Source organism: Chenopodium quinoa, unplaced genomic scaffold (assembly GCF_001683475.1).
Source record: "Chenopodium quinoa cultivar QQ74 unplaced genomic scaffold, ASM168347v1, whole genome shotgun sequence".
NCBI classification, from domain to species: Eukaryota; Viridiplantae; Streptophyta; class Magnoliopsida; order Caryophyllales; family Amaranthaceae; genus Chenopodium; species Chenopodium quinoa.
In genome coordinates this window covers 3,764,562-3,783,005 of record NW_018743919.1, presented here as the reverse complement: position 1 = coordinate 3,783,005, position 18,444 = coordinate 3,764,562, and the positions used below count along the sequence as shown (strand labels likewise).

Here is an 18,444-nt window from a genome sequence, read left to right as displayed (position 1 = left end):
CGGTGACTTTTCCTTGTGTGTGCCCCACCTAACTTATTTCCCTCCTTTTTTTTCTTCACTTCTCTCGATTTCACCCTCTAACTATTCAATTGAACTCAACCAAACCCTTCCCTCATTCAATCTCTTCATTAAATCTCTGAAAAATCAACTCTCTTCTCCCTCTTTCTTCATAACTTCTCTGCTAAATGTTCAACCACTCTCCAAATTATTAAACTAAAACCCTAAGTTTATGTTTTTTCTGCAAAATGGTTACTGCTGTGTAATTGCATGTACTGGAGAAGGTGAATCAAGTGCAAAAAGTCGCCATCTTTGGCTGCTATTTGGGGACCAGTAGCGTAGGTAAATTTCCTTACATTGCTCAGGGCAATGGCATTGAAAGAGGTAAGCAATTTTGTACCTTTGAATTTAATTTTAAAATTTGTTGGTTGTTGATGGTATAATTGCAATTATGTGTAAAGTTAGGGTTCATTGTGTACCTGATTCAATTACTTTATCGTGGCCAATTATTATGTAATTATTATTTAATGGAAAAACTAAGGATGTTGTTAGCACAGTCAATTGGAGGAATTGTTTAATTAAGCTATTTGGAACACATTGTAGAATCTTTATTTTAGGGTTTAGTAAATAATCGAGTGTTGTGTAAATGAATTAATATTGCTTTATTATATGCACAGATGGCTGCTGATGTTGAATTTGTAGATGTTAAGGTTAGATTAGGTGGTGTGTTTGTGACAAAAAAAAATGGGTAAGACTGTGTGTGTGTATGAGGATGGCTTGGAATATTGGAGGTACAGTTGCAAAGTGAGTGAGATGTCAGTCCACTTGCTTAGAGAAGCTTACATTTGGGGGTTTGTGAAGTTAGATTTGCATGTGCCAAGCTTGTGGAATATTTGGTATAAAAAAAAGGGAAGGACTTGGTCAAGTGGTTAAAGGGAAATTGTGAATGATGATGAAGTGAAGGGCTTTTTGGAGACAAAGAATAAGGATGGGTTTGTAGCAGTTTATTGTACTAGCCAAGAAGACTTTAGGGCTATTAGTGAAGAACCCATTACTGTTGAACCTACCCAAAATAGTCAACTCACCGAAGTTAGAAGAAGCCCCAGGTTTAGAGATGGAAATGGGTCGGATTAGGATCGGATTATGCAAAATTCAACTCTGACCCTACAAGATGTCGGATTTTTAATCTGCCTCCGCCTCCGACTCCGACGCCCGACTCCGACCCGACTTAAATTTCTAACCTCCGACTCCGACTTTAAATTTAATTTTGACCCAGTTATCAATAGCAACCCATATATAATCAACTTCAAAGACCTATGAATACATGAATTGAATAATAAAATATATATAAGTACATAGAAAAGTCGGAGTCGGATCAGATAAGTCGGATTCTAAGTAGACTCCAACTTCGACCTTCTTCCGACTCGGAGTTGGATTTTTTAAACGAAATCGGATGCGGATTATTATTTCTCGGATTCGGTTTGCATTTTTTCCTTCGGATCGGATTGGACTAGGGGCGGATTCGGACTAGATTTCCATCCCTACCAAGGTTAAAGCAGCAATTGGAAAATAAAGACAAAGAGAAAGCTTGACTTGGAATCAGATTCTGGATCTGGTTCATCAAGCTTTGAGTTTAATGACACTGACATAGAATGGGGAGTAGGGGAAGAGGAGGGGGAAGATGAGGGAGTTGATGATGACTTAGATCGAGACAATACTGTCAACAACTTAATACAAGAAGTGAATTCTAGTCTAAAGGATGTGCAAGATAAGAGTGAACATGAGGTACAAAATAATGAGTTGATGCTACAAAGTGAACTGTTGAACAAAGAGGTTACTCTACAGAGAGAGTTCACTTCTGAATCTGAGGAGTTGGATAGTCCTAGAAGTTCTGTTGATGAATAAGACAATAGTCCATGGTTTCATGCTTCAACAGACTTACAAAACCCCACTCAGTTGCTAAAATATTAGAAGTTCCTCAATAACACATTGCTTAGGAAAGCTCTTAGGGTTCATGCAATTGAAAACAGGTATGAATATTGGTATTTGCACAATGATAGCAACAAGGATAACCATCCAATGCAGAAGGAGGTGTTAATGCAAATGGAATGCAAAAAAGTGTAGGTTGCCTCTTTGTACTTGTGTTGGGTGTAAGAGATGTCATTTTAGGGTGGTTGCTAGGAGGTCTGTAAACCAAGATTTTTAGCAGATTAAGAACTTAAATTTAAAGCACAAGTGTGTAAGGGTAAGAAGCAATCAGAACTTAACTGCTTAATACTTAGCTGAGAAGTACATTGAGGATTGGAGAAATGAACTAGGGTGGAAGATTAAAAGTTTTAGAAGGAGAGTTTTAGGTGACCTTGGGATTGAAATAACCTACAGTAAAGCTTGGATGGCAAGGGCAAGGGCTAAGCTCATGATTTATGGATCAGTAGCAGAACAACATGTAAGAGTCTGGGACTATGGAAGGCTCTTATGAAGCACAACCCTAGTTTTGGTTGTTGTGTTGTAGTTGATGGAGTAGAGGGCCCTAAACCCCCATTATTCATGAGAATGTACATTTTCCTTGCACCATTGGCAAAAGGCTTTCTCTCTGGTTGCAGACCATTGATTAGGGTGGATAGATGCCATCTCAAAGGTCCATATCTAGAGCAAATACTAGTAGCAGTTGGTAAGGATGGAAATAATAACATTTACCCAATTGCCTGGGCTACAGTTGAAATAGAGAACAAAGAGACATGGGTTTGGTTCCTTGAGAGGCTGATGAATAACCTTAAGGATGATAATCAAGGTCTTGGGTATACCTTTATGTCAGATAGGCAGAAGGTAATCATAATCTCCCTGTCTACTTATGTATGAATGTTGTTTCCATGTTATTTACGTCACTAATTGACTTTTTGTTTTTGTGGTATTTGAACAAGGCTTGCTAGAAGCTTTATAGATTGTTGTGCCTTATGTAGACACTAGGTACTGTGTCAGGCATATATGGGCCAACTTTAAATTGCAATTTAGTGGATCAACTTTCAAGGAACTGTTCTGGTCAGCTGCTAGAGCTACAACTTTGGTATGTTTTGATGTATGATCATGGTTATGTGAACTGTTTTGTTAAGTTGAATGTCTGATTTGGTGTGTATTGTCTGAATAGGTGTTCTTGGCATTTGAATTGGTGTGTATTTGGCTTTTTGTGTGTTTAGTGATGTGGTCTTTATTTGGCTTTTCTTTTCTTTTTGTTTTTTAGTTTGACTTTGAAGTAGCAATGGAGTCAATAAAGGTTTTGTCTGAGGAAGCTTGTGAGTACCTTGCTGACATCCCAGCTATGCACTGGTCTAGACATGCATTTAGCTCATTCCCTAAATCAAACATGCTGTTAAATAACATTTGTGAAACATTTAATGCTGTAATAAGGGAAGCTAGGCGTACGCCTATTTTGACACAAATGGAGTGGCTAAGGAGGTATATGATGAAAAGAAACAATGATAAATGAGAGTGTTATCAGAAAATGGAAGGAAAAGTTGTTCCTTATGTGAAGAAGACATTTTAGAGGATTGAACCAGTTGCTAGGCATTGTATTGTGCAAGTGTCTAGGGATGACACTTATGAGGTTGAGCTGAACTCTAACCTAGTCAAAGTTGATCTTAGCAAAGGGACATGCACTTGCTACCATTGAGACCTTATTAATATTCTTTGTGTCCATGCATATGCATGCATCATGGACAAAAGGGCAGACCCAGAAGACTATGTGGATAGTGCATACCTTGTATAGCACCTACCACTAGGCATATAGGGAACCTGTAGCTACTATGCCTGGTCCACATCATTGGGAAAAAGGTTAAGCTAAGGCAACCTCTATCACCAGCCTACAAAGTATAGCCTGGGAGACCTAAGTCTAAGAAGAGAAATTGGAGCAGGGAGAACAAGGTGGCCAAAACTAGCAACAGTAGCAGTAACCTATAAAAAGGAGAAGCACCTGTAAGAATTGTGACCAGCTTGGACACTATGCTAAGACTTGCAAAAACCCTTCTGTCACACCAGTTGTTGTATCTTCACCAAAGAAGGATGGTGGAAGACCATATTTGTACACTGACTGGGTGAATGACTAGAGAAAGAAGAAAGCAGAAAGAGCACTAAAAAAGGTAAACATATTGGTGTTTGTTGTATATGGATATGCAATGACAATTTGGGAAAATTTGACACAAAACCTAACTACTGTTTGTTTGTTGTTTTGGTTGACAGAGTGCAGTTGGTGGTACTCCTAGACCTAATAGTATTGCCAACAAGAAGTTCCCTCAAGAAGAGCACCAGAATCAGCAGCAGCAGACCAAGCAAAGTCAAGCTTCAACCAAAAACAGCTGCCATTACCTCTGCACCACCACCAAGACCACCAAGGGCCAAGTTACAACCTACTAGACTTAGAGACTAGATTATTTTACTGAATTCCGGTATTTTATACAGAGGATGTTGGGTGGCTAAATTATTTTGACAAGTTGAACACAGTTAGTTATGAATTAATTTAGTTTGGGTGGCTATGTTATTATGCATTTAGCTGTAACTTTTGGGATATGTTTTACAGTTGACAATAGCACTTGTTGAATGAAATATCAGTATTATTGCCTTCACATATGTTTGCTGTCTTTTTTAAAAAAATAATTTGCTGTTGTTGTATCAATATGCTGGAATTATGAAAGTCAAAGCAATCACAAATTTGGACAAAATAGATGTAGCAAAATAACTTGTTTATTCATTAACAACTAACTACTTAGTTTAGCATTATAATCAGCGATGCCTTCACTCCACCTCCCCATTAAACCAGTTTATTGAGTACAAGACAGCCTAAAACCAAAAGAACAGAACACAAAACAACTAAAAAAACCATGAGCTTGCTGTGAGAATTGCCATTGCTGTTGATCATCTTCTTCCTGTCACCACTTAGAGCCTTGCATTTCAGTTTCAAAGTGTCAACCTCATTAGCCAGACATCTTCTTTGGCCAGTCAAGTCATCCACCTCCCTTTTCAATGAGTTCACTTCAGCTATCATCAACTTCTTGTCAAGCAACAATTGATTGATCACATCTCTCTGCCAGTCACTTCCATCATCTATGTCAACCCATTCAAAACACTTGCAGCCCCTAGTTTCAGTGTTAGGGTCATAGAATTTGCAAGCCCTAAATTTCCTCCTTGGGTTGTCCCTGGTCCAAGATGTCAACCTTGCAAGAGGCAATCCACAATTACATTTCTTCTGGTATGTGGGAGATGAGTTATTCTAGGACATCTTCCGACCTGCAATTAGCATAAAATATGTCAATTCAACTAACCACTTCCAATGAACAAGCTGTTATACACATCAAACTCAAGCACACCTAGTCACTGTGGTGGTTGGCCTCCATAATGAGGATAACCAGGTGGTGGCCATGTCCCATTTTGTTTCATCCTATACTCCAAGATTAAGTCATTCAAGAAACCAGGCTCATCAGTGGTGCCAACATGTATGGTAAACATGTCCTGATTAGGAAACCTCCTAAACATCTTGAGCAAGTCACCTTCACCTTCTAAAGTCCAATATTTCCCTTGTAAACATACTGAAATGTGGGGTATAAGAGGTCTACTGATCCTTCTACTGGATCTTCCATTTCATGAAGTCGATCTTCAAATTCTATTGCAGTATCCATCAAGCTACTTTTTCCTACTTCTACTTCAATGTCAACAACAAAACACAAGTACTTAAATCTCAAAACCACCTTATCCTCATCCATTTCTGCGAGAAGAATTCCAACAACAAAAAGCAGAACTAGCTTACAACATGATCCAATCAATCATAACAGTACATAAATAAACGATTTTTAAACACAATTACACAAATGTTAACTCAAATTATCCAAATTTTTAGAAACCCCAATTCATTAGTAGCAGGTACCCTAATTGTGGGAATACCCCAAATAATTTGTGCAAAAACAAGAATCCTAATTCAAAAATTCCCCAATTTTCCTCAATTATAATGTACGAAGAACCCTAATTTTCAAAGAGAATTGAGCATACCTGATTGTGAATTCATCTTCTGCAGTTCTTGGGGATTCGTCTTCAAATACAAACTAGCTAATTCTGTGGAATTTTGGGGGAAATTGCAGTAGAAACGCCTAATTGATTTTGAGGAAGTGTTTTATAGGATAATATGGAAGGGGAAACTATTAGAAAGCTAGATATAGCCGTTAATAGCCGTTAGGTGGGGCCCACTGAAGGAAAAGCCATCGGAATTTTGAAAAAGGTGGGAATCTGAGTAATTTTTTAATTTAAGGGGTGGTAAAATAAAAATAAAAATTAAAAGGGTGGTTATTTTGAAAAAGGTGTCATTTTTGGGTGGTAATTTAAAAATTTTCCTTAGAAAAATAGACCCATCAATACGAACAGAGGGAGTACCGTATTTGAAAAAGTATTGAATTCTAGTGTCCCAACTGTGGTCCCACGTCAAATCTAGATCAATAGCATAAAGCCATAAACTTTCTTGCTCGACTGTTGGCCAGACAAATTTCTATATTAAAACCACAAACCAAATAAAATAACCACCATAAAATCCACTCTTGTTGGCTCGTTACTTTGTCCTTGTTCAATTCTTTTAATAAGGAATAAAAATTGCAACAAACGACGAAGACCATGATACACTTGGCTACTCCTTTAATTATACGGAATAGCGCACAAAAACGTGGTTGCTATTCTATTTCCTAGCACCTTCTAATCACTTTGGCCTAACAATTTTAGTCCCTAGTCTAACTTCTACATTATCAAACACCAATTACCAGCACAAATTTCGCCAATTCCATTAAAAATCTACACTTCCAAAAATCTTCAAGAGGCTTCGAATCGAGTCCAATCGACTCGATCCGATCAAAGAACACAATAAGACAACAACAACAATCCGGGATCAATCGATACAATACAAGAAAGGGAAAAAAAATGATGGAACTAGCACAAGATGAGCTGAAAAACTTTGGAAAGGTATGGCTATCAATATTTGTGTCATTAAACTATTGTTATGTTATAGGCAAGATTACACCAAAGGGTATTACAAGATTAGCAGCAATAATCCCAATAATCACACTTTTTCTAATGCTACCATTAAATCTTACTTCTATTCATTTGTGTGGATTAACTGCTTTTTTCATAGCTTGGCTTGCAAATTTTAAGCTCTTGCTTTTTGCTTTTGATAAACCTCCACTTTCTTTTGATCCTCCCATTTCTTATCCTCTTTTTCTTGCTGTTTCTTGCTTACCCATCAAAGTTCAACCTCCCAAAAACTCACTAAAACAAGAAAATAACCAAAACCCAGATCATAAATCACAATCTCATAAAAAATCCCAAAATCCACAAAAATCACAAAATATTACTCAAGAAAAATCCCAAAACCCACAAAAATCACCATGGAATTACTTCTCAAAATTTGTTCTTTTGGTTCTAATAATCAAAATTTATGACTATAGTGATCAAATAATGCAAATTCATCCCAAAATCTTATGGCTACTATATTTTTTCCACATTTATTTTGCATTAGAAATATTTTTCGCAGTTGTTGCAAAGTCAGCAAATTATTTCCTAGGATTAGATTTTGAACCCCAATTCAATGAACCCCTTTTATCAACTTCTCTCCAAGATTTTTGGGGCAAAAGATGGAATCTCATGGTAACCAGCATTCTTAGGCCTACAGTGTACCTACCCACACGGAATCTCTTCACCCGAATCCTCAGCCGTGATTTGGCAACACTTACAGCTGTGATGGCCACTTTTATTGTATCCGCGTTAATGCACGAGATAATATACTATTATATTGGGCGCGTGGGTCCCAGTTTTGAGGCCACGTGGTTCTTTCTGATTCATGGATTTTGTCTTTGCGTTGAGATCACGGTGAAAAAGTATGGAAGAGAGAGAAAATGGTGGGTCCCACCAAGGTGGTTGTCCGGCGGTTTAACGGCGGCGTTTGTGGTGGGGAGCGGGTTTTGGTTGTTCTTGCCGCCATTGTTGAATGCTGGGTTGGATTCGAAGGGGCTTGAGGAGTACGCGGTTGTTGGCGCGTATGTTAAGCGAGTTATGGGTTTAGATCTTTAATGGTGCCACATTGTATGGAAATTAATTGAGATTTGGTGATTTGTGGATTTGTTTTTCAACTATAGATTTAACTAGTACAATTTTGATTTTTTTTTAGTGGGAAGTAGTAGGAATTTATTATCAATGTTTATAAGATTGCAAGAAAGTTAGAGAGTTTCACTTTTTGTGAAGTTGATTTACATATATAAAACTATTGATGTGGAATTGATCTAAACATTTTATACTTTTATGTCTAATGTCAAGTTGTCAACTTATCTTGATTGATTTGGTTTGAATCTTAAAGTTTTGGGAAATTTTTTAATTAATTAGAATGATACGTGTCATTACTAGTTTTGCTTTTAATATATAATTATTGATTAATTTAAATAATTAATAATTAATTATTACTTATTAATCCACCATACAAATTTAAGCGATGCTAAAAATTGGGCTGCACAAGTTTATAGCTAAACTAGTGGGTAAGTGGGTTTTGGCAATTGGCGCAACAAACTTTAAAAAGCTATTGGTGAATTCGTATGAATTAAATCTAATTTATTCTATCATCATTGGATGAATTTAGACAATAAGATAGAGCATTGGTTTTACTATAACTTTTTTTTTTTCTTTTCTTTTCATGTTGCAAGTCTTTTTACTATAAACCCACCTACATACTCAATATATAAGAGGGGTATAACATATAGTCAAAGATTCGATCCATTGTCATCCCCAAAAAAATACCAAATACGAAGTATATGGGAATCGAATGACAGTGAAATTAATTCAATTCACTACCTGGCTACATCGATCATTCCATGTGGTTGACAATGTTGTCTTCAGTCTCTTCGAACTCTGGCTCTTCCAACGCTTCAACATCTAAATCTTTAAAGCGATAAAAGCATACCACCAAAATGTAGATAACAAGATTTATTGCACTTAGTGCAGCTAATACCCAATAATACTTATCTAAACGGCTCTTGTTCAATGTGCTTTGGAACCAATTTATCCCACTAACCTTCCTGCTAACCCTTCCAACAACATAAACAGAAACAGCACTCTCTATATACCCGGTTCCGATTATACTAAGGCTGATGAAGTTAAACAACCCGAGCATAGAGCGAGGAGCTTGACCAACTACTAAATTCGGAACACTCCATTCGCGAATTCCATCTAAGGCACCAAGCAACGCGAATTGTGGTAAAAGCCAAAACATGATCATAGGTACTCTTTCATCTGGTTTATAAATTAATCCATGACTTTTTACAATTTCAAGCCTTCTTGCCTCAACTTTTGCTGCAGCAATGCAGCATAGTATCGAAAACACCATTGACACGGCAACTCCTACAGGAGAAACGTAGCGTACGCGTGATAGTTTACGCCCAACAATTTTCGTAGCTATCATAACAAAGTACTTAGAGAAGAGGCTCTTAGCTTGGTCGTAGAATCCCAAGAATTAGACAAGAGGGACTTTGATGCGTCCTAATTTCGGGTTCAATGTCGTTGCCTGTTCGAGGAAGTATGTGTCGCCGATAGCCGATATCACTCCGCCAATTAGTAAGGTAACCTACAAGGGAATCGAACGTACGAGAGTCTTGGTTGCCTCCACTTCTGTTACCCCGCAAAGCCTCCATCTATGTTGTTCTTGTTGCTCTAGATTTGGTTGTGGTAGAATTATTGCAGCATTGTCTAGACACCTACATTAAAAGAATCTTGTACATTACATTTATTAAGATAAATGAGTACTATAATACTTCCTCCGTTTCTTTTTAGTTGACATGTTTCTTTAGCTACGTTTGCCAATATACAAATTCAACAATTAATATCTTTAATTATCGATAAGTAAAAATTATGAAAAGTTGATATTTTGAAAATATATATCGTGAATCTAACAAGATCCCACACAACTATATTTTTTATTACATATAAAGCACGAAATACAGTCAAAGGGGAGTGTGTAAATAGTGCTAAAATCAAAATGTGTCAACTTTAAAAAAAACAAAACGGAGGTAGTATGTATGTACAAAAGTTTCAATTTAGTGATTTAATCATTATAACCTAATTAATTTTTCATAATCATTTGTGATCTTGTTGTATGTCATAATTTTAAAATTGTTTCAAGCTAAATCAAATTTGGGTTACACACTGTATAATCATGTACGAAATTCATTATTTTTATACGAGCCAAATTTTGAGTTAAGTCAATTTTGAACATCTGTCAGATCATTTATTATAACTTCACGAGTCATTTAATAAAACTATGTACTTAGGTACGGTTATTCTTGCATGATATAACATAATATAGACCGTATAAGGATAAATAAATACGGGATAAGGCTAAAGCACAATACCTGAGAGCCTTGGTATGAGGCATCAAAGCAACATTTTCATCGACATCACGTATCTCATAAACCTCATTCTCATCTTGTGGCCTCCTACAAGCGATCTTAGACAAGGCAGCAATAAACACCCGAAAGACAGTAGTTAGGGGGCTTCCTCTTGGTCCAACATACTTGTACAAGCAAACGCCGCTCAAGAAAACAAGAAGTGAGGCCAATGCAAATAAGGCACACACGCCAAACTGAACTCCCCATGACTTGACGAGGGAGACAGCAATAATGAGTCCGATAATCAGAATCTAAACGCCCATGAAACCGCCTAGTATGGGACAACACATAGAGCCTGGTGCACTTGAAAGGATCCTAGAGAGGCTAAATGACCAGCGATTCCAGCAGCTATTAGGACCAATGCTGCGTAAAATAGTTGCTTTTTGTTGCTCTCCTATGCATTCAGGCTTGTATTCTGTGCAATTATTGCTTGATTTTGCTAGGACTGCTGGGGTTGACATCCATAACAGCCCAAGTCCCTACATTATGATTGAATCAATGAATAATTAATTATATGATCACCATGCATTTCTCTCTTTAAATTATAAACTAGGGGACATCTCAATAGTTGCCTCGTATTTTTGCCTTTTATATATCATTGGTAATCATTTACCAATGATAAAAGTTAAAAATGCACCGAGCTAATATTGAAAATTTCCCTATAAACTATTTCAATGAGACAAACATAAAATGACAAGAGGTGTGTGAAGTATTTCTCAACCAAAGTTGAAAATTAACGGATATCAAATTAATTCCTTTTATGAATTGATATAAGCTTCTGTAGTTTTGTGCACACGTTTTACTGAAAAGTAGCTAGGACATGAGGACAAATATTTCATTACTTAATCATATTTTCTTACATTAATGTGTGCAAAAATAGTAAATTTTTTTATTAATTTTCTTACATTAATGTCTGAATTTTATATATTCAAATAATATAATTTTCAGACAAAAAATGATGAATTAAACAAAGCCTAAGAAAGAAACTTAAAACTTACAATTGAGTAGGAAAGACTGGTAAGGAGTACGATACAAAAGTTGCCAAGAAAAGCTTCGGCAAGATAGACAAATACAAGAGGCAATACCAAAGCTGAGCCTCTCCATATATTGATAATTGCAGCAGCATGTCTGAAATCAAGCTTCCAAACATCGGTCAAGTATATCATCATCATCATCCATAGTACATAGTATGCGAAGAAATCCGCCCACAATATACCTGCATTCATCATAAAACATAGACATTTCAACAATATTGTACGTGATGAAAATATTCTTATATACATCATCAGGTGAGCCAAAGTTTTCAAAGTTTGATCAAATGAATAGTTAAGTACGAAGCAGAACATCTATATATGGGACGGAAAAATAGACAAGAGTAAGATGCATGATAGATAGTGGGTATGAAACTATTACCTGTCATCCGGAAAATTGATGCCATGAATTTGAAATATATCAACGATTATTGTTTCTACTGAAAAATATGCAACATTATGATATGCACATTAAGCATAATTCAAAAAACTTGAAAGATCCCGTCCAAAAAAAAAAAAATAAAAAAAAACTTAGGAAGATATATGGAATTGATCCAAAAACATAATTACAAAGTGTTGAGCCTTTTGGTTTTGATGGACACATTGACAAACTCGACTAATGAATGTTTTGAGTCTTTGGTGAATAAAGGGTTCAAGCAAAGTTCGTTCCGGAGTAGGAACTTGGATGCGGAGTAGCATTCTCTAAAAAGCCTCATGCAAATCTCACGTTCTAGTTTTAATTGTGAGCACTCAATAATATAAAGTCGGAAAGGAACTCAATGACTTATGTTATTAAAAAGACTACTGGAATAAAAGTTAGTTTTAAAAGATAATTTCTTAAAGAAAAGATAATTTATAAAAGTTTTATTTAGTCATCTATTTTCGAATAAAGATAATTATCGAAGATAATTATCTAGTTGTTTTAATATAAATAATTAATTTATCTTTTCAAATAAAATCTTTTTAAACAAACTTTTGATAATCTTTTTAAACAAACTTCTCATAAAGTTAGCAAGCAGTTTTGTGTGTGAAAATCTCTGATTATACGGCTAATGTTTATCAAGTTGTGGAGATAGTGGATTAGTGAGATAAGGCTAGGAAACCTCTTCATGATCACCATCTGTCAAGATAACTCCACAAGTTGTTAGTGGGGTGTTGGCATGTGGACGTGATTATAGTGGAGGTTAATGACTAAGCCTTCTCTATAAATACTCATGCAAACTATCTCAGCAAAACATAACTCTTAAGCATAAAAATTCCAGTAGCCATCTAATAACATAAAGAGAGTTATTTTCCTTCATATATTCTTGAGTGCAATAGGTATTTGTAATCACAGATTGTATTCAAGTACTTTGGGGTTTGGGATTGTGAGTTTTTGTAAAGTGAGGTCAAGGAAGCTTCGCTGCTGAATGCTTCTGTGAGAGTTGGGAACAAGTTCCTAATTTGTGGAACTTGTTAACGGGTTTGAATCTTCACTTGTAAAGAGTTTGATTACATAGTGGAAATTTAGAAAAGCCTATATCTTCTCTCGTCATTATTTCATTTAGTTAAATTCCGCAAAAAGTTTTTAGATTTCACCTCAAATACAATTCACCCCCCCTCTTGTATTAGCCGGTTAGACTTTCAGTTGGTATCAGAGCGGGAACTCAGAGCACACAGGCAACCCTGTTGAGTGAGTTCCTGGGAAAATGGCTTACACAGAGGAAAAGGAATTCGGGAGTACATCCATTCAAAGGCCTCCATACTTCAACGGCAAATATTATCCTTATTGGAAGGATAAGATGGAAATCTTTATCCAAGCAGAGAACTATCAGGTATGGCGGATTATACAAGTAGGAGATTACGAAATTACAAAAACGAATGCTAACAATGAGGTAATCCCTAAACCTATGGATGAATATGAAAAAACTGATTTTGAAAAACTAGAAATGAATGCTACTGCCAAAAAGTTTCTAATTTGGGGACTTGGACCCGATGAACATACTCGTGTCAAATGGTGCAAATCCGCAAAGGAAATTTGGGATCTTCTGGAAGTTACACATGAAGGAACGTCAGATGTTAAACGTTCCAAAATAGACATTCTTTTGTCTCAGTATGAGCGCTTTGAAATGGGAAACAAAGAATCCATTAAAGACATGTTTACTCGATTTAAAAGTATTATTAACGAACTAACGTGTCTTGGTAAGATAATTCCTATAGATGAGCAGGTCAGAAAGGTCTTAAGAAGTCTTCCAGACAATGACAGATGGAGAGCAAAGGTTGCAGCTGTGCAGGAATCAAAAGACTTCACCAAGTTCAATCTGGAACAGCTTGCGGGTTCCTTCATTACCCACGAGATCCAGTCGAACAATCGGACTCAGGAGACTGTCAAAAGTCAAGGGCTAGCACTAAGAGCTAATGAAGAATCCGAAGAGAAGTCTGACATTGATGAAGAAGAAGCTGCAATATTGGTGAGAAGGCTGAAAAAATTCTACCGTAACAACAAGTTTTTAGACAAGAAGAAAGGATACAGTAAAAGAAATCAGGAATCCAAAGCCAAGTCTTCTTGTCACAAATGTGGAAGCACCAACCACTTCATCAAAGAGTGTCCATTATGGGAATCTGAGAAAGGCAAGGGAAAAGAAGCTGATCAAAACAGAAACTCCAAGCCTAACTTTTCTAAAACAAATTTCAGGAAAGCAATGATTTCCACGTGGGGAGAATCAAGTTCCGAAGAAGAGGAACAGGAACACACAGACGATGAAGTAGCCAATCTCTGTCTAATGGCAAAGCATGATGATGAGGTACTCATTCAACCTAGTTATTTGAAATCTCTCTCAAAGGATAAGTTAATCTCTTTATTGTTAGAAACCTTAGATGAATATAAAGAATTATGTGCAAAACTAAGGCAAGCCGAAAAGGCAACTGAAATTTGTAGAGATCATGTTAAGTATCTGAGTAGCTTAAGAAATGATGTTCAAGGCAGATTCTTTGAATTGTTAGATAAAAATATTATGCTAAAAGAATCCCTTGAAAGAGTCAAGAGTGAGAATATCATGCTGAATATTGAATTGACTCAATATAAAATGCTGTGTACTAACATTGATTCTTGCAGGTCTACTGAAGTTCCTTTAATCATGTTTAATAATGAACTAGAACATGTTAAGAAAGAGATAAAGGATACTAATGATAAAAATGAAAAACTAGAAAAGGACCTAGAAATTGCAAGAAAAAGTAAAAATACAGCAAGCACGGGTGTTCCTAAGTGGGTAAAGGAAGCTCAAACAAAAAGAACAGAAGGTCTAGGCTATGTTCATAAGAAGAAGTTTACCGGAAAGAAAAAGAAGTATGTGGACTTTCCTAGTGAGACTGTTTGTTCATTTTGTGGTAAACAAGAACATCGCAATGAAGAATGTACTAAGAAAGCAAAACAGTACAATAAGAATGTGAACTATGTTTGGCAGAAGAAAATTGATTCAAATGTGTCAACACAGGAACCCATGAATGAAAGGGTTCCTGCAACTAACCCTTAATTTCTTTTGCAGGTCGCAGTGAGGGGGAACAACCAGTGGTACCTCGATAGCGGTTGTTCTAAGCACATGACAGGAGATGAATCCAGATTTCTCTCACTGACGGCCTATACAGGGGGAACAGTGACCTTTGGAGACAATAAGAAAGGCAACATTGTTGCTGTTGGCAAAGTAGGAAGGTCAAGTTCCCATGCAATTGACAATGTATTTTTAGTCGAGGGTTTGAAGCATAATCTACTCAGTATTTCTCAGTTTTGTGATAAAGGAAACTCTGTAAGCTTTTCGTCTGAAAAATGCAAAATCATCAACAATAACACTGGAAAAATCGTTTTGGAAGGAACTCGTAAATGGAACATGTATACCGTGGACCTTAACAAAGTTCCAAAATACAATCTATCTTGTTTAAGTGTTATTGAGGATGATCCACTTCTATGGCATAAACGTTTTGGACATGCTAGTCTTTCATTGCTTGACAAATTAAGGTCAAAGGACTTGGTAATCGGACTACCTTCTATCAAGTTCCTAAATGAAAAAATTTGTGAAGCCTGCATCAAAAGAAAGCATGTTCGATCATCGTTTAAATCAAAGAAAATGGTAAGCACCACAAAACCATTGGAACTCATTCATATGGATTTGTGTGGCCCCGTTAGAATTCAAAGTAGAAGTGGAAAAAGATATGTCTTAGTTCTTGTGGATGATTATTCTAGATTTACATGGGTCATATTCTTACATAGTAAAGATGAAACTTTTGATATGTTTATGACTTTCTTGAAAAAGGGCTTAATTAAGCTAGATTTTATTTCTACTGAATGTCAAATTGCTGATATATTAACTAAGCCTTTAAGCAGAGACAAGTTTGAAAAGATGCGTGTGGAATTGGGGATGCTACAGCTAAAGTAATTTTTGTTTGGAACCCCTAAGGTAAAATCGGATGTAACTAACAATGCTATGCTCAATCTTGTGTGCATAACACAGCTGAAATTACCCAGGGGAAAGATTTGTGAAGTATTGAAAAGTCACTTATACATACTTTTAATATGTTAAAAATATTGAGCCATGTTGTTTCAAGTTCCCTTTTCATCATTCTTTATTCTCTGTATTATGATCACGTAAATTATCATCATAATTTACGATCAATTTGCACTTATCTATCTTTTTAATTTTTTTATCTGTTTTCCTTCTTGTTATTATTTTTTCTCCTTATTTTTTATTCTTATCCTTTTGTCTGAGGAAGCTTGTGAGTACCTTGCTGACATCCCAGCTATGCACTGGTCTAGACATGCATTTAGCTCATTCCCTAAATCAAACATGCTGTTAAATAACATTTGTGAAACATTTAATGCTGTAATAAGGGAAGCTAGGCGTACGCCTATTTTGACACAAATGGAGTGGCTAAGGAGGTATATGATGAAAAGAAACAATGATAAATGAGAGTGTTATCAGAAAATGGAAGGAAAAGTTGTTCCTTATGTGAAGAAGACATTTTAGAGGATTGAACCAGTTGCTAGGCATTGTATTGTGCAAGTGTCTAGGGATGACACTTATGAGGTTGAGCTGAACTCTAACCTAGTCAAAGTTGATCTTAGCAAAGGGACATGCACTTGCTACCATTGAGACCTTATTAATATTCTTTGTGTCCATGCATATGCATGCATCATGGACAAAAGGGCAGACCCAGAAGACTATGTGGATAGTGCATACCTTGTATAGCACCTACCACTAGGCATATAGGGAACCTGTAGCTACTATGCCTGGTCCACATCATTGGGAAAAAGGTTAAGCTAAGGCAACCTCTATCACCAGCCTACAAAGTATAGCCTGGGAGACCTAAGTCTAAGAAGAGAAATTGGAGCAGGGAGAACAAGGTGGCCAAAACTAGCAACAGTAGCAGTAACCTATAAAAAGGAGAAGCACCTGTAAGAATTGTGACCAGCTTGGACACTATGCTAAGACTTGCAAAAACCCTTCTGTCACACCAGTTGTTGTATCTTCACCAAAGAAGGATGGTGGAAGACCATATTTGTACACTGACTGGGTGAATGACTAGAGAAAGAAGAAAGCAGAAAGAGCACTAAAAAAGGTAAACATATTGGTGTTTGTTGTATATGGATATGCAATGACAATTTGGGAAAATTTGACACAAAACCTAACTACTGTTTGTTTGTTGTTTTGGTTGACAGAGTGCAGTTGGTGGTACTCCTAGACCTAATAGTATTGCCAACAAGAAGTTCCCTCAAGAAGAGCACCAGAATCAGCAGCAGCAGACCAAGCAAAGTCAAGCTTCAACCAAAAACAGCTGCCATTACCTCTGCACCACCACCAAGACCACCAAGGGCCAAGTTACAACCTACTAGACTTAGAGACTAGATTATTTTACTGAATTCCGGTATTTTATACAGAGGATGTTGGGTGGCTAAATTATTTTGACAAGTTGAACACAGTTAGTTATGAATTAATTTAGTTTGGGTGGCTATGTTATTATGCATTTAGCTGTAACTTTTGGGATATGTTTTACAGTTGACAATAGCACTTGTTGAATGAAATATCAGTATTATTGCCTTCACATATGTTTGCTGTCTTTTTTAAAAAAATAATTTGCTGTTGTTGTATCAATATGCTGGAATTATGAAAGTCAAAGCAATCACAAATTTGGACAAAATAGATGTAGCAAAATAACTTGTTTATTCATTAACAACTAACTACTTAGTTTAGCATTATAATCAGCGATGCCTTCACTCCACCTCCCCATTAAACCAGTTTATTGAGTACAAGACAGCCTAAAACCAAAAGAACAGAACACAAAACAACTAAAAAAACCATGAGCTTGCTGTGAGAATTGCCATTGCTGTTGATCATCTTCTTCCTGTCACCACTTAGAGCCTTGCATTTCAGTTTCAAAGTGTCAACCTCATTAGCCAGACATCTTCTTTGGCCAGTCAAGTCATCCACCTCCCTTTTCAATGAGTTCACTTCAGCTATCATCAACTTCTTGTCAAGCAACAATTGATTGATCACATCTCTCTGCCAGTCACTTCCATCATCTATGTCAACCCATTCAAAACACTTGCAGCCCCTAGTTTCAGTGTTAGGGTCATAGAATTTGCAAGCCCTAAATTTCCTCCTTGGGTTGTCCCTGGTCCAAGATGTCAACCTTGCAAGAGGCAATCCACAATTACATTTCTTCTGGTATGTGGGAGATGAGTTATTCTAGGACATCTTCCGACCTGCAATTAGCATAAAATATGTCAATTCAACTAACCACTTCCAATGAACAAGCTGTTATACACATCAAACTCAAGCACACCTAGTCACTGTGGTGGTTGGCCTCCATAATGAGGATAACCAGGTGGTGGCCATGTCCCATTTTGTTTCATCCTATACTCCAAGATTAAGTCATTCAAGAAACCAGGCTCATCAGTGGTGCCAACATGTATGGTAAACATGTCCTGATTAGGA

General features: G+C 36.6%; 2 protein-coding genes across 2 annotated transcripts; one reads left to right on the top strand and one right to left on the bottom strand.

The window, feature by feature from the left end:
- Positions 1–7,662: 7,662 nt before the first annotated feature.
- Positions 7,663–8,088, top strand: LOC110687541 (acyl-CoA--sterol O-acyltransferase 1-like). The gene has a single exon (XM_021864200.1). The coding sequence runs from the start codon at positions 7,663–7,665 to the stop codon at positions 8,086–8,088; it is 426 nt and encodes a 141-aa protein (XP_021719892.1).
- A 784-nt stretch (positions 8,089–8,872) lies between these two features.
- On the bottom strand, positions 8,873–9,466 carry LOC110687540 (protein NRT1/ PTR FAMILY 5.5-like). Its single transcript, XM_021864199.1, has one exon. It carries the CDS (start codon positions 9,464–9,466, stop codon positions 8,873–8,875), a length of 594 nt encoding a protein of 197 aa, XP_021719891.1.
- Between the last annotated feature and the right edge of the window lie 8,978 nt (positions 9,467–18,444).

Coding starts and splice junctions, on each gene's coding strand:
- LOC110687541 (XM_021864200.1), top strand. CDS start 7,663: ATGGTAACCAGCATTCTTAGGCCTACAGTGTACCTACCCACACGGAAT.
- LOC110687540 (XM_021864199.1), bottom strand. CDS start 9,466: ATGATAGCTACGAAAATTGTTGGGCGTAAACTATCACGCGTACGCTAC.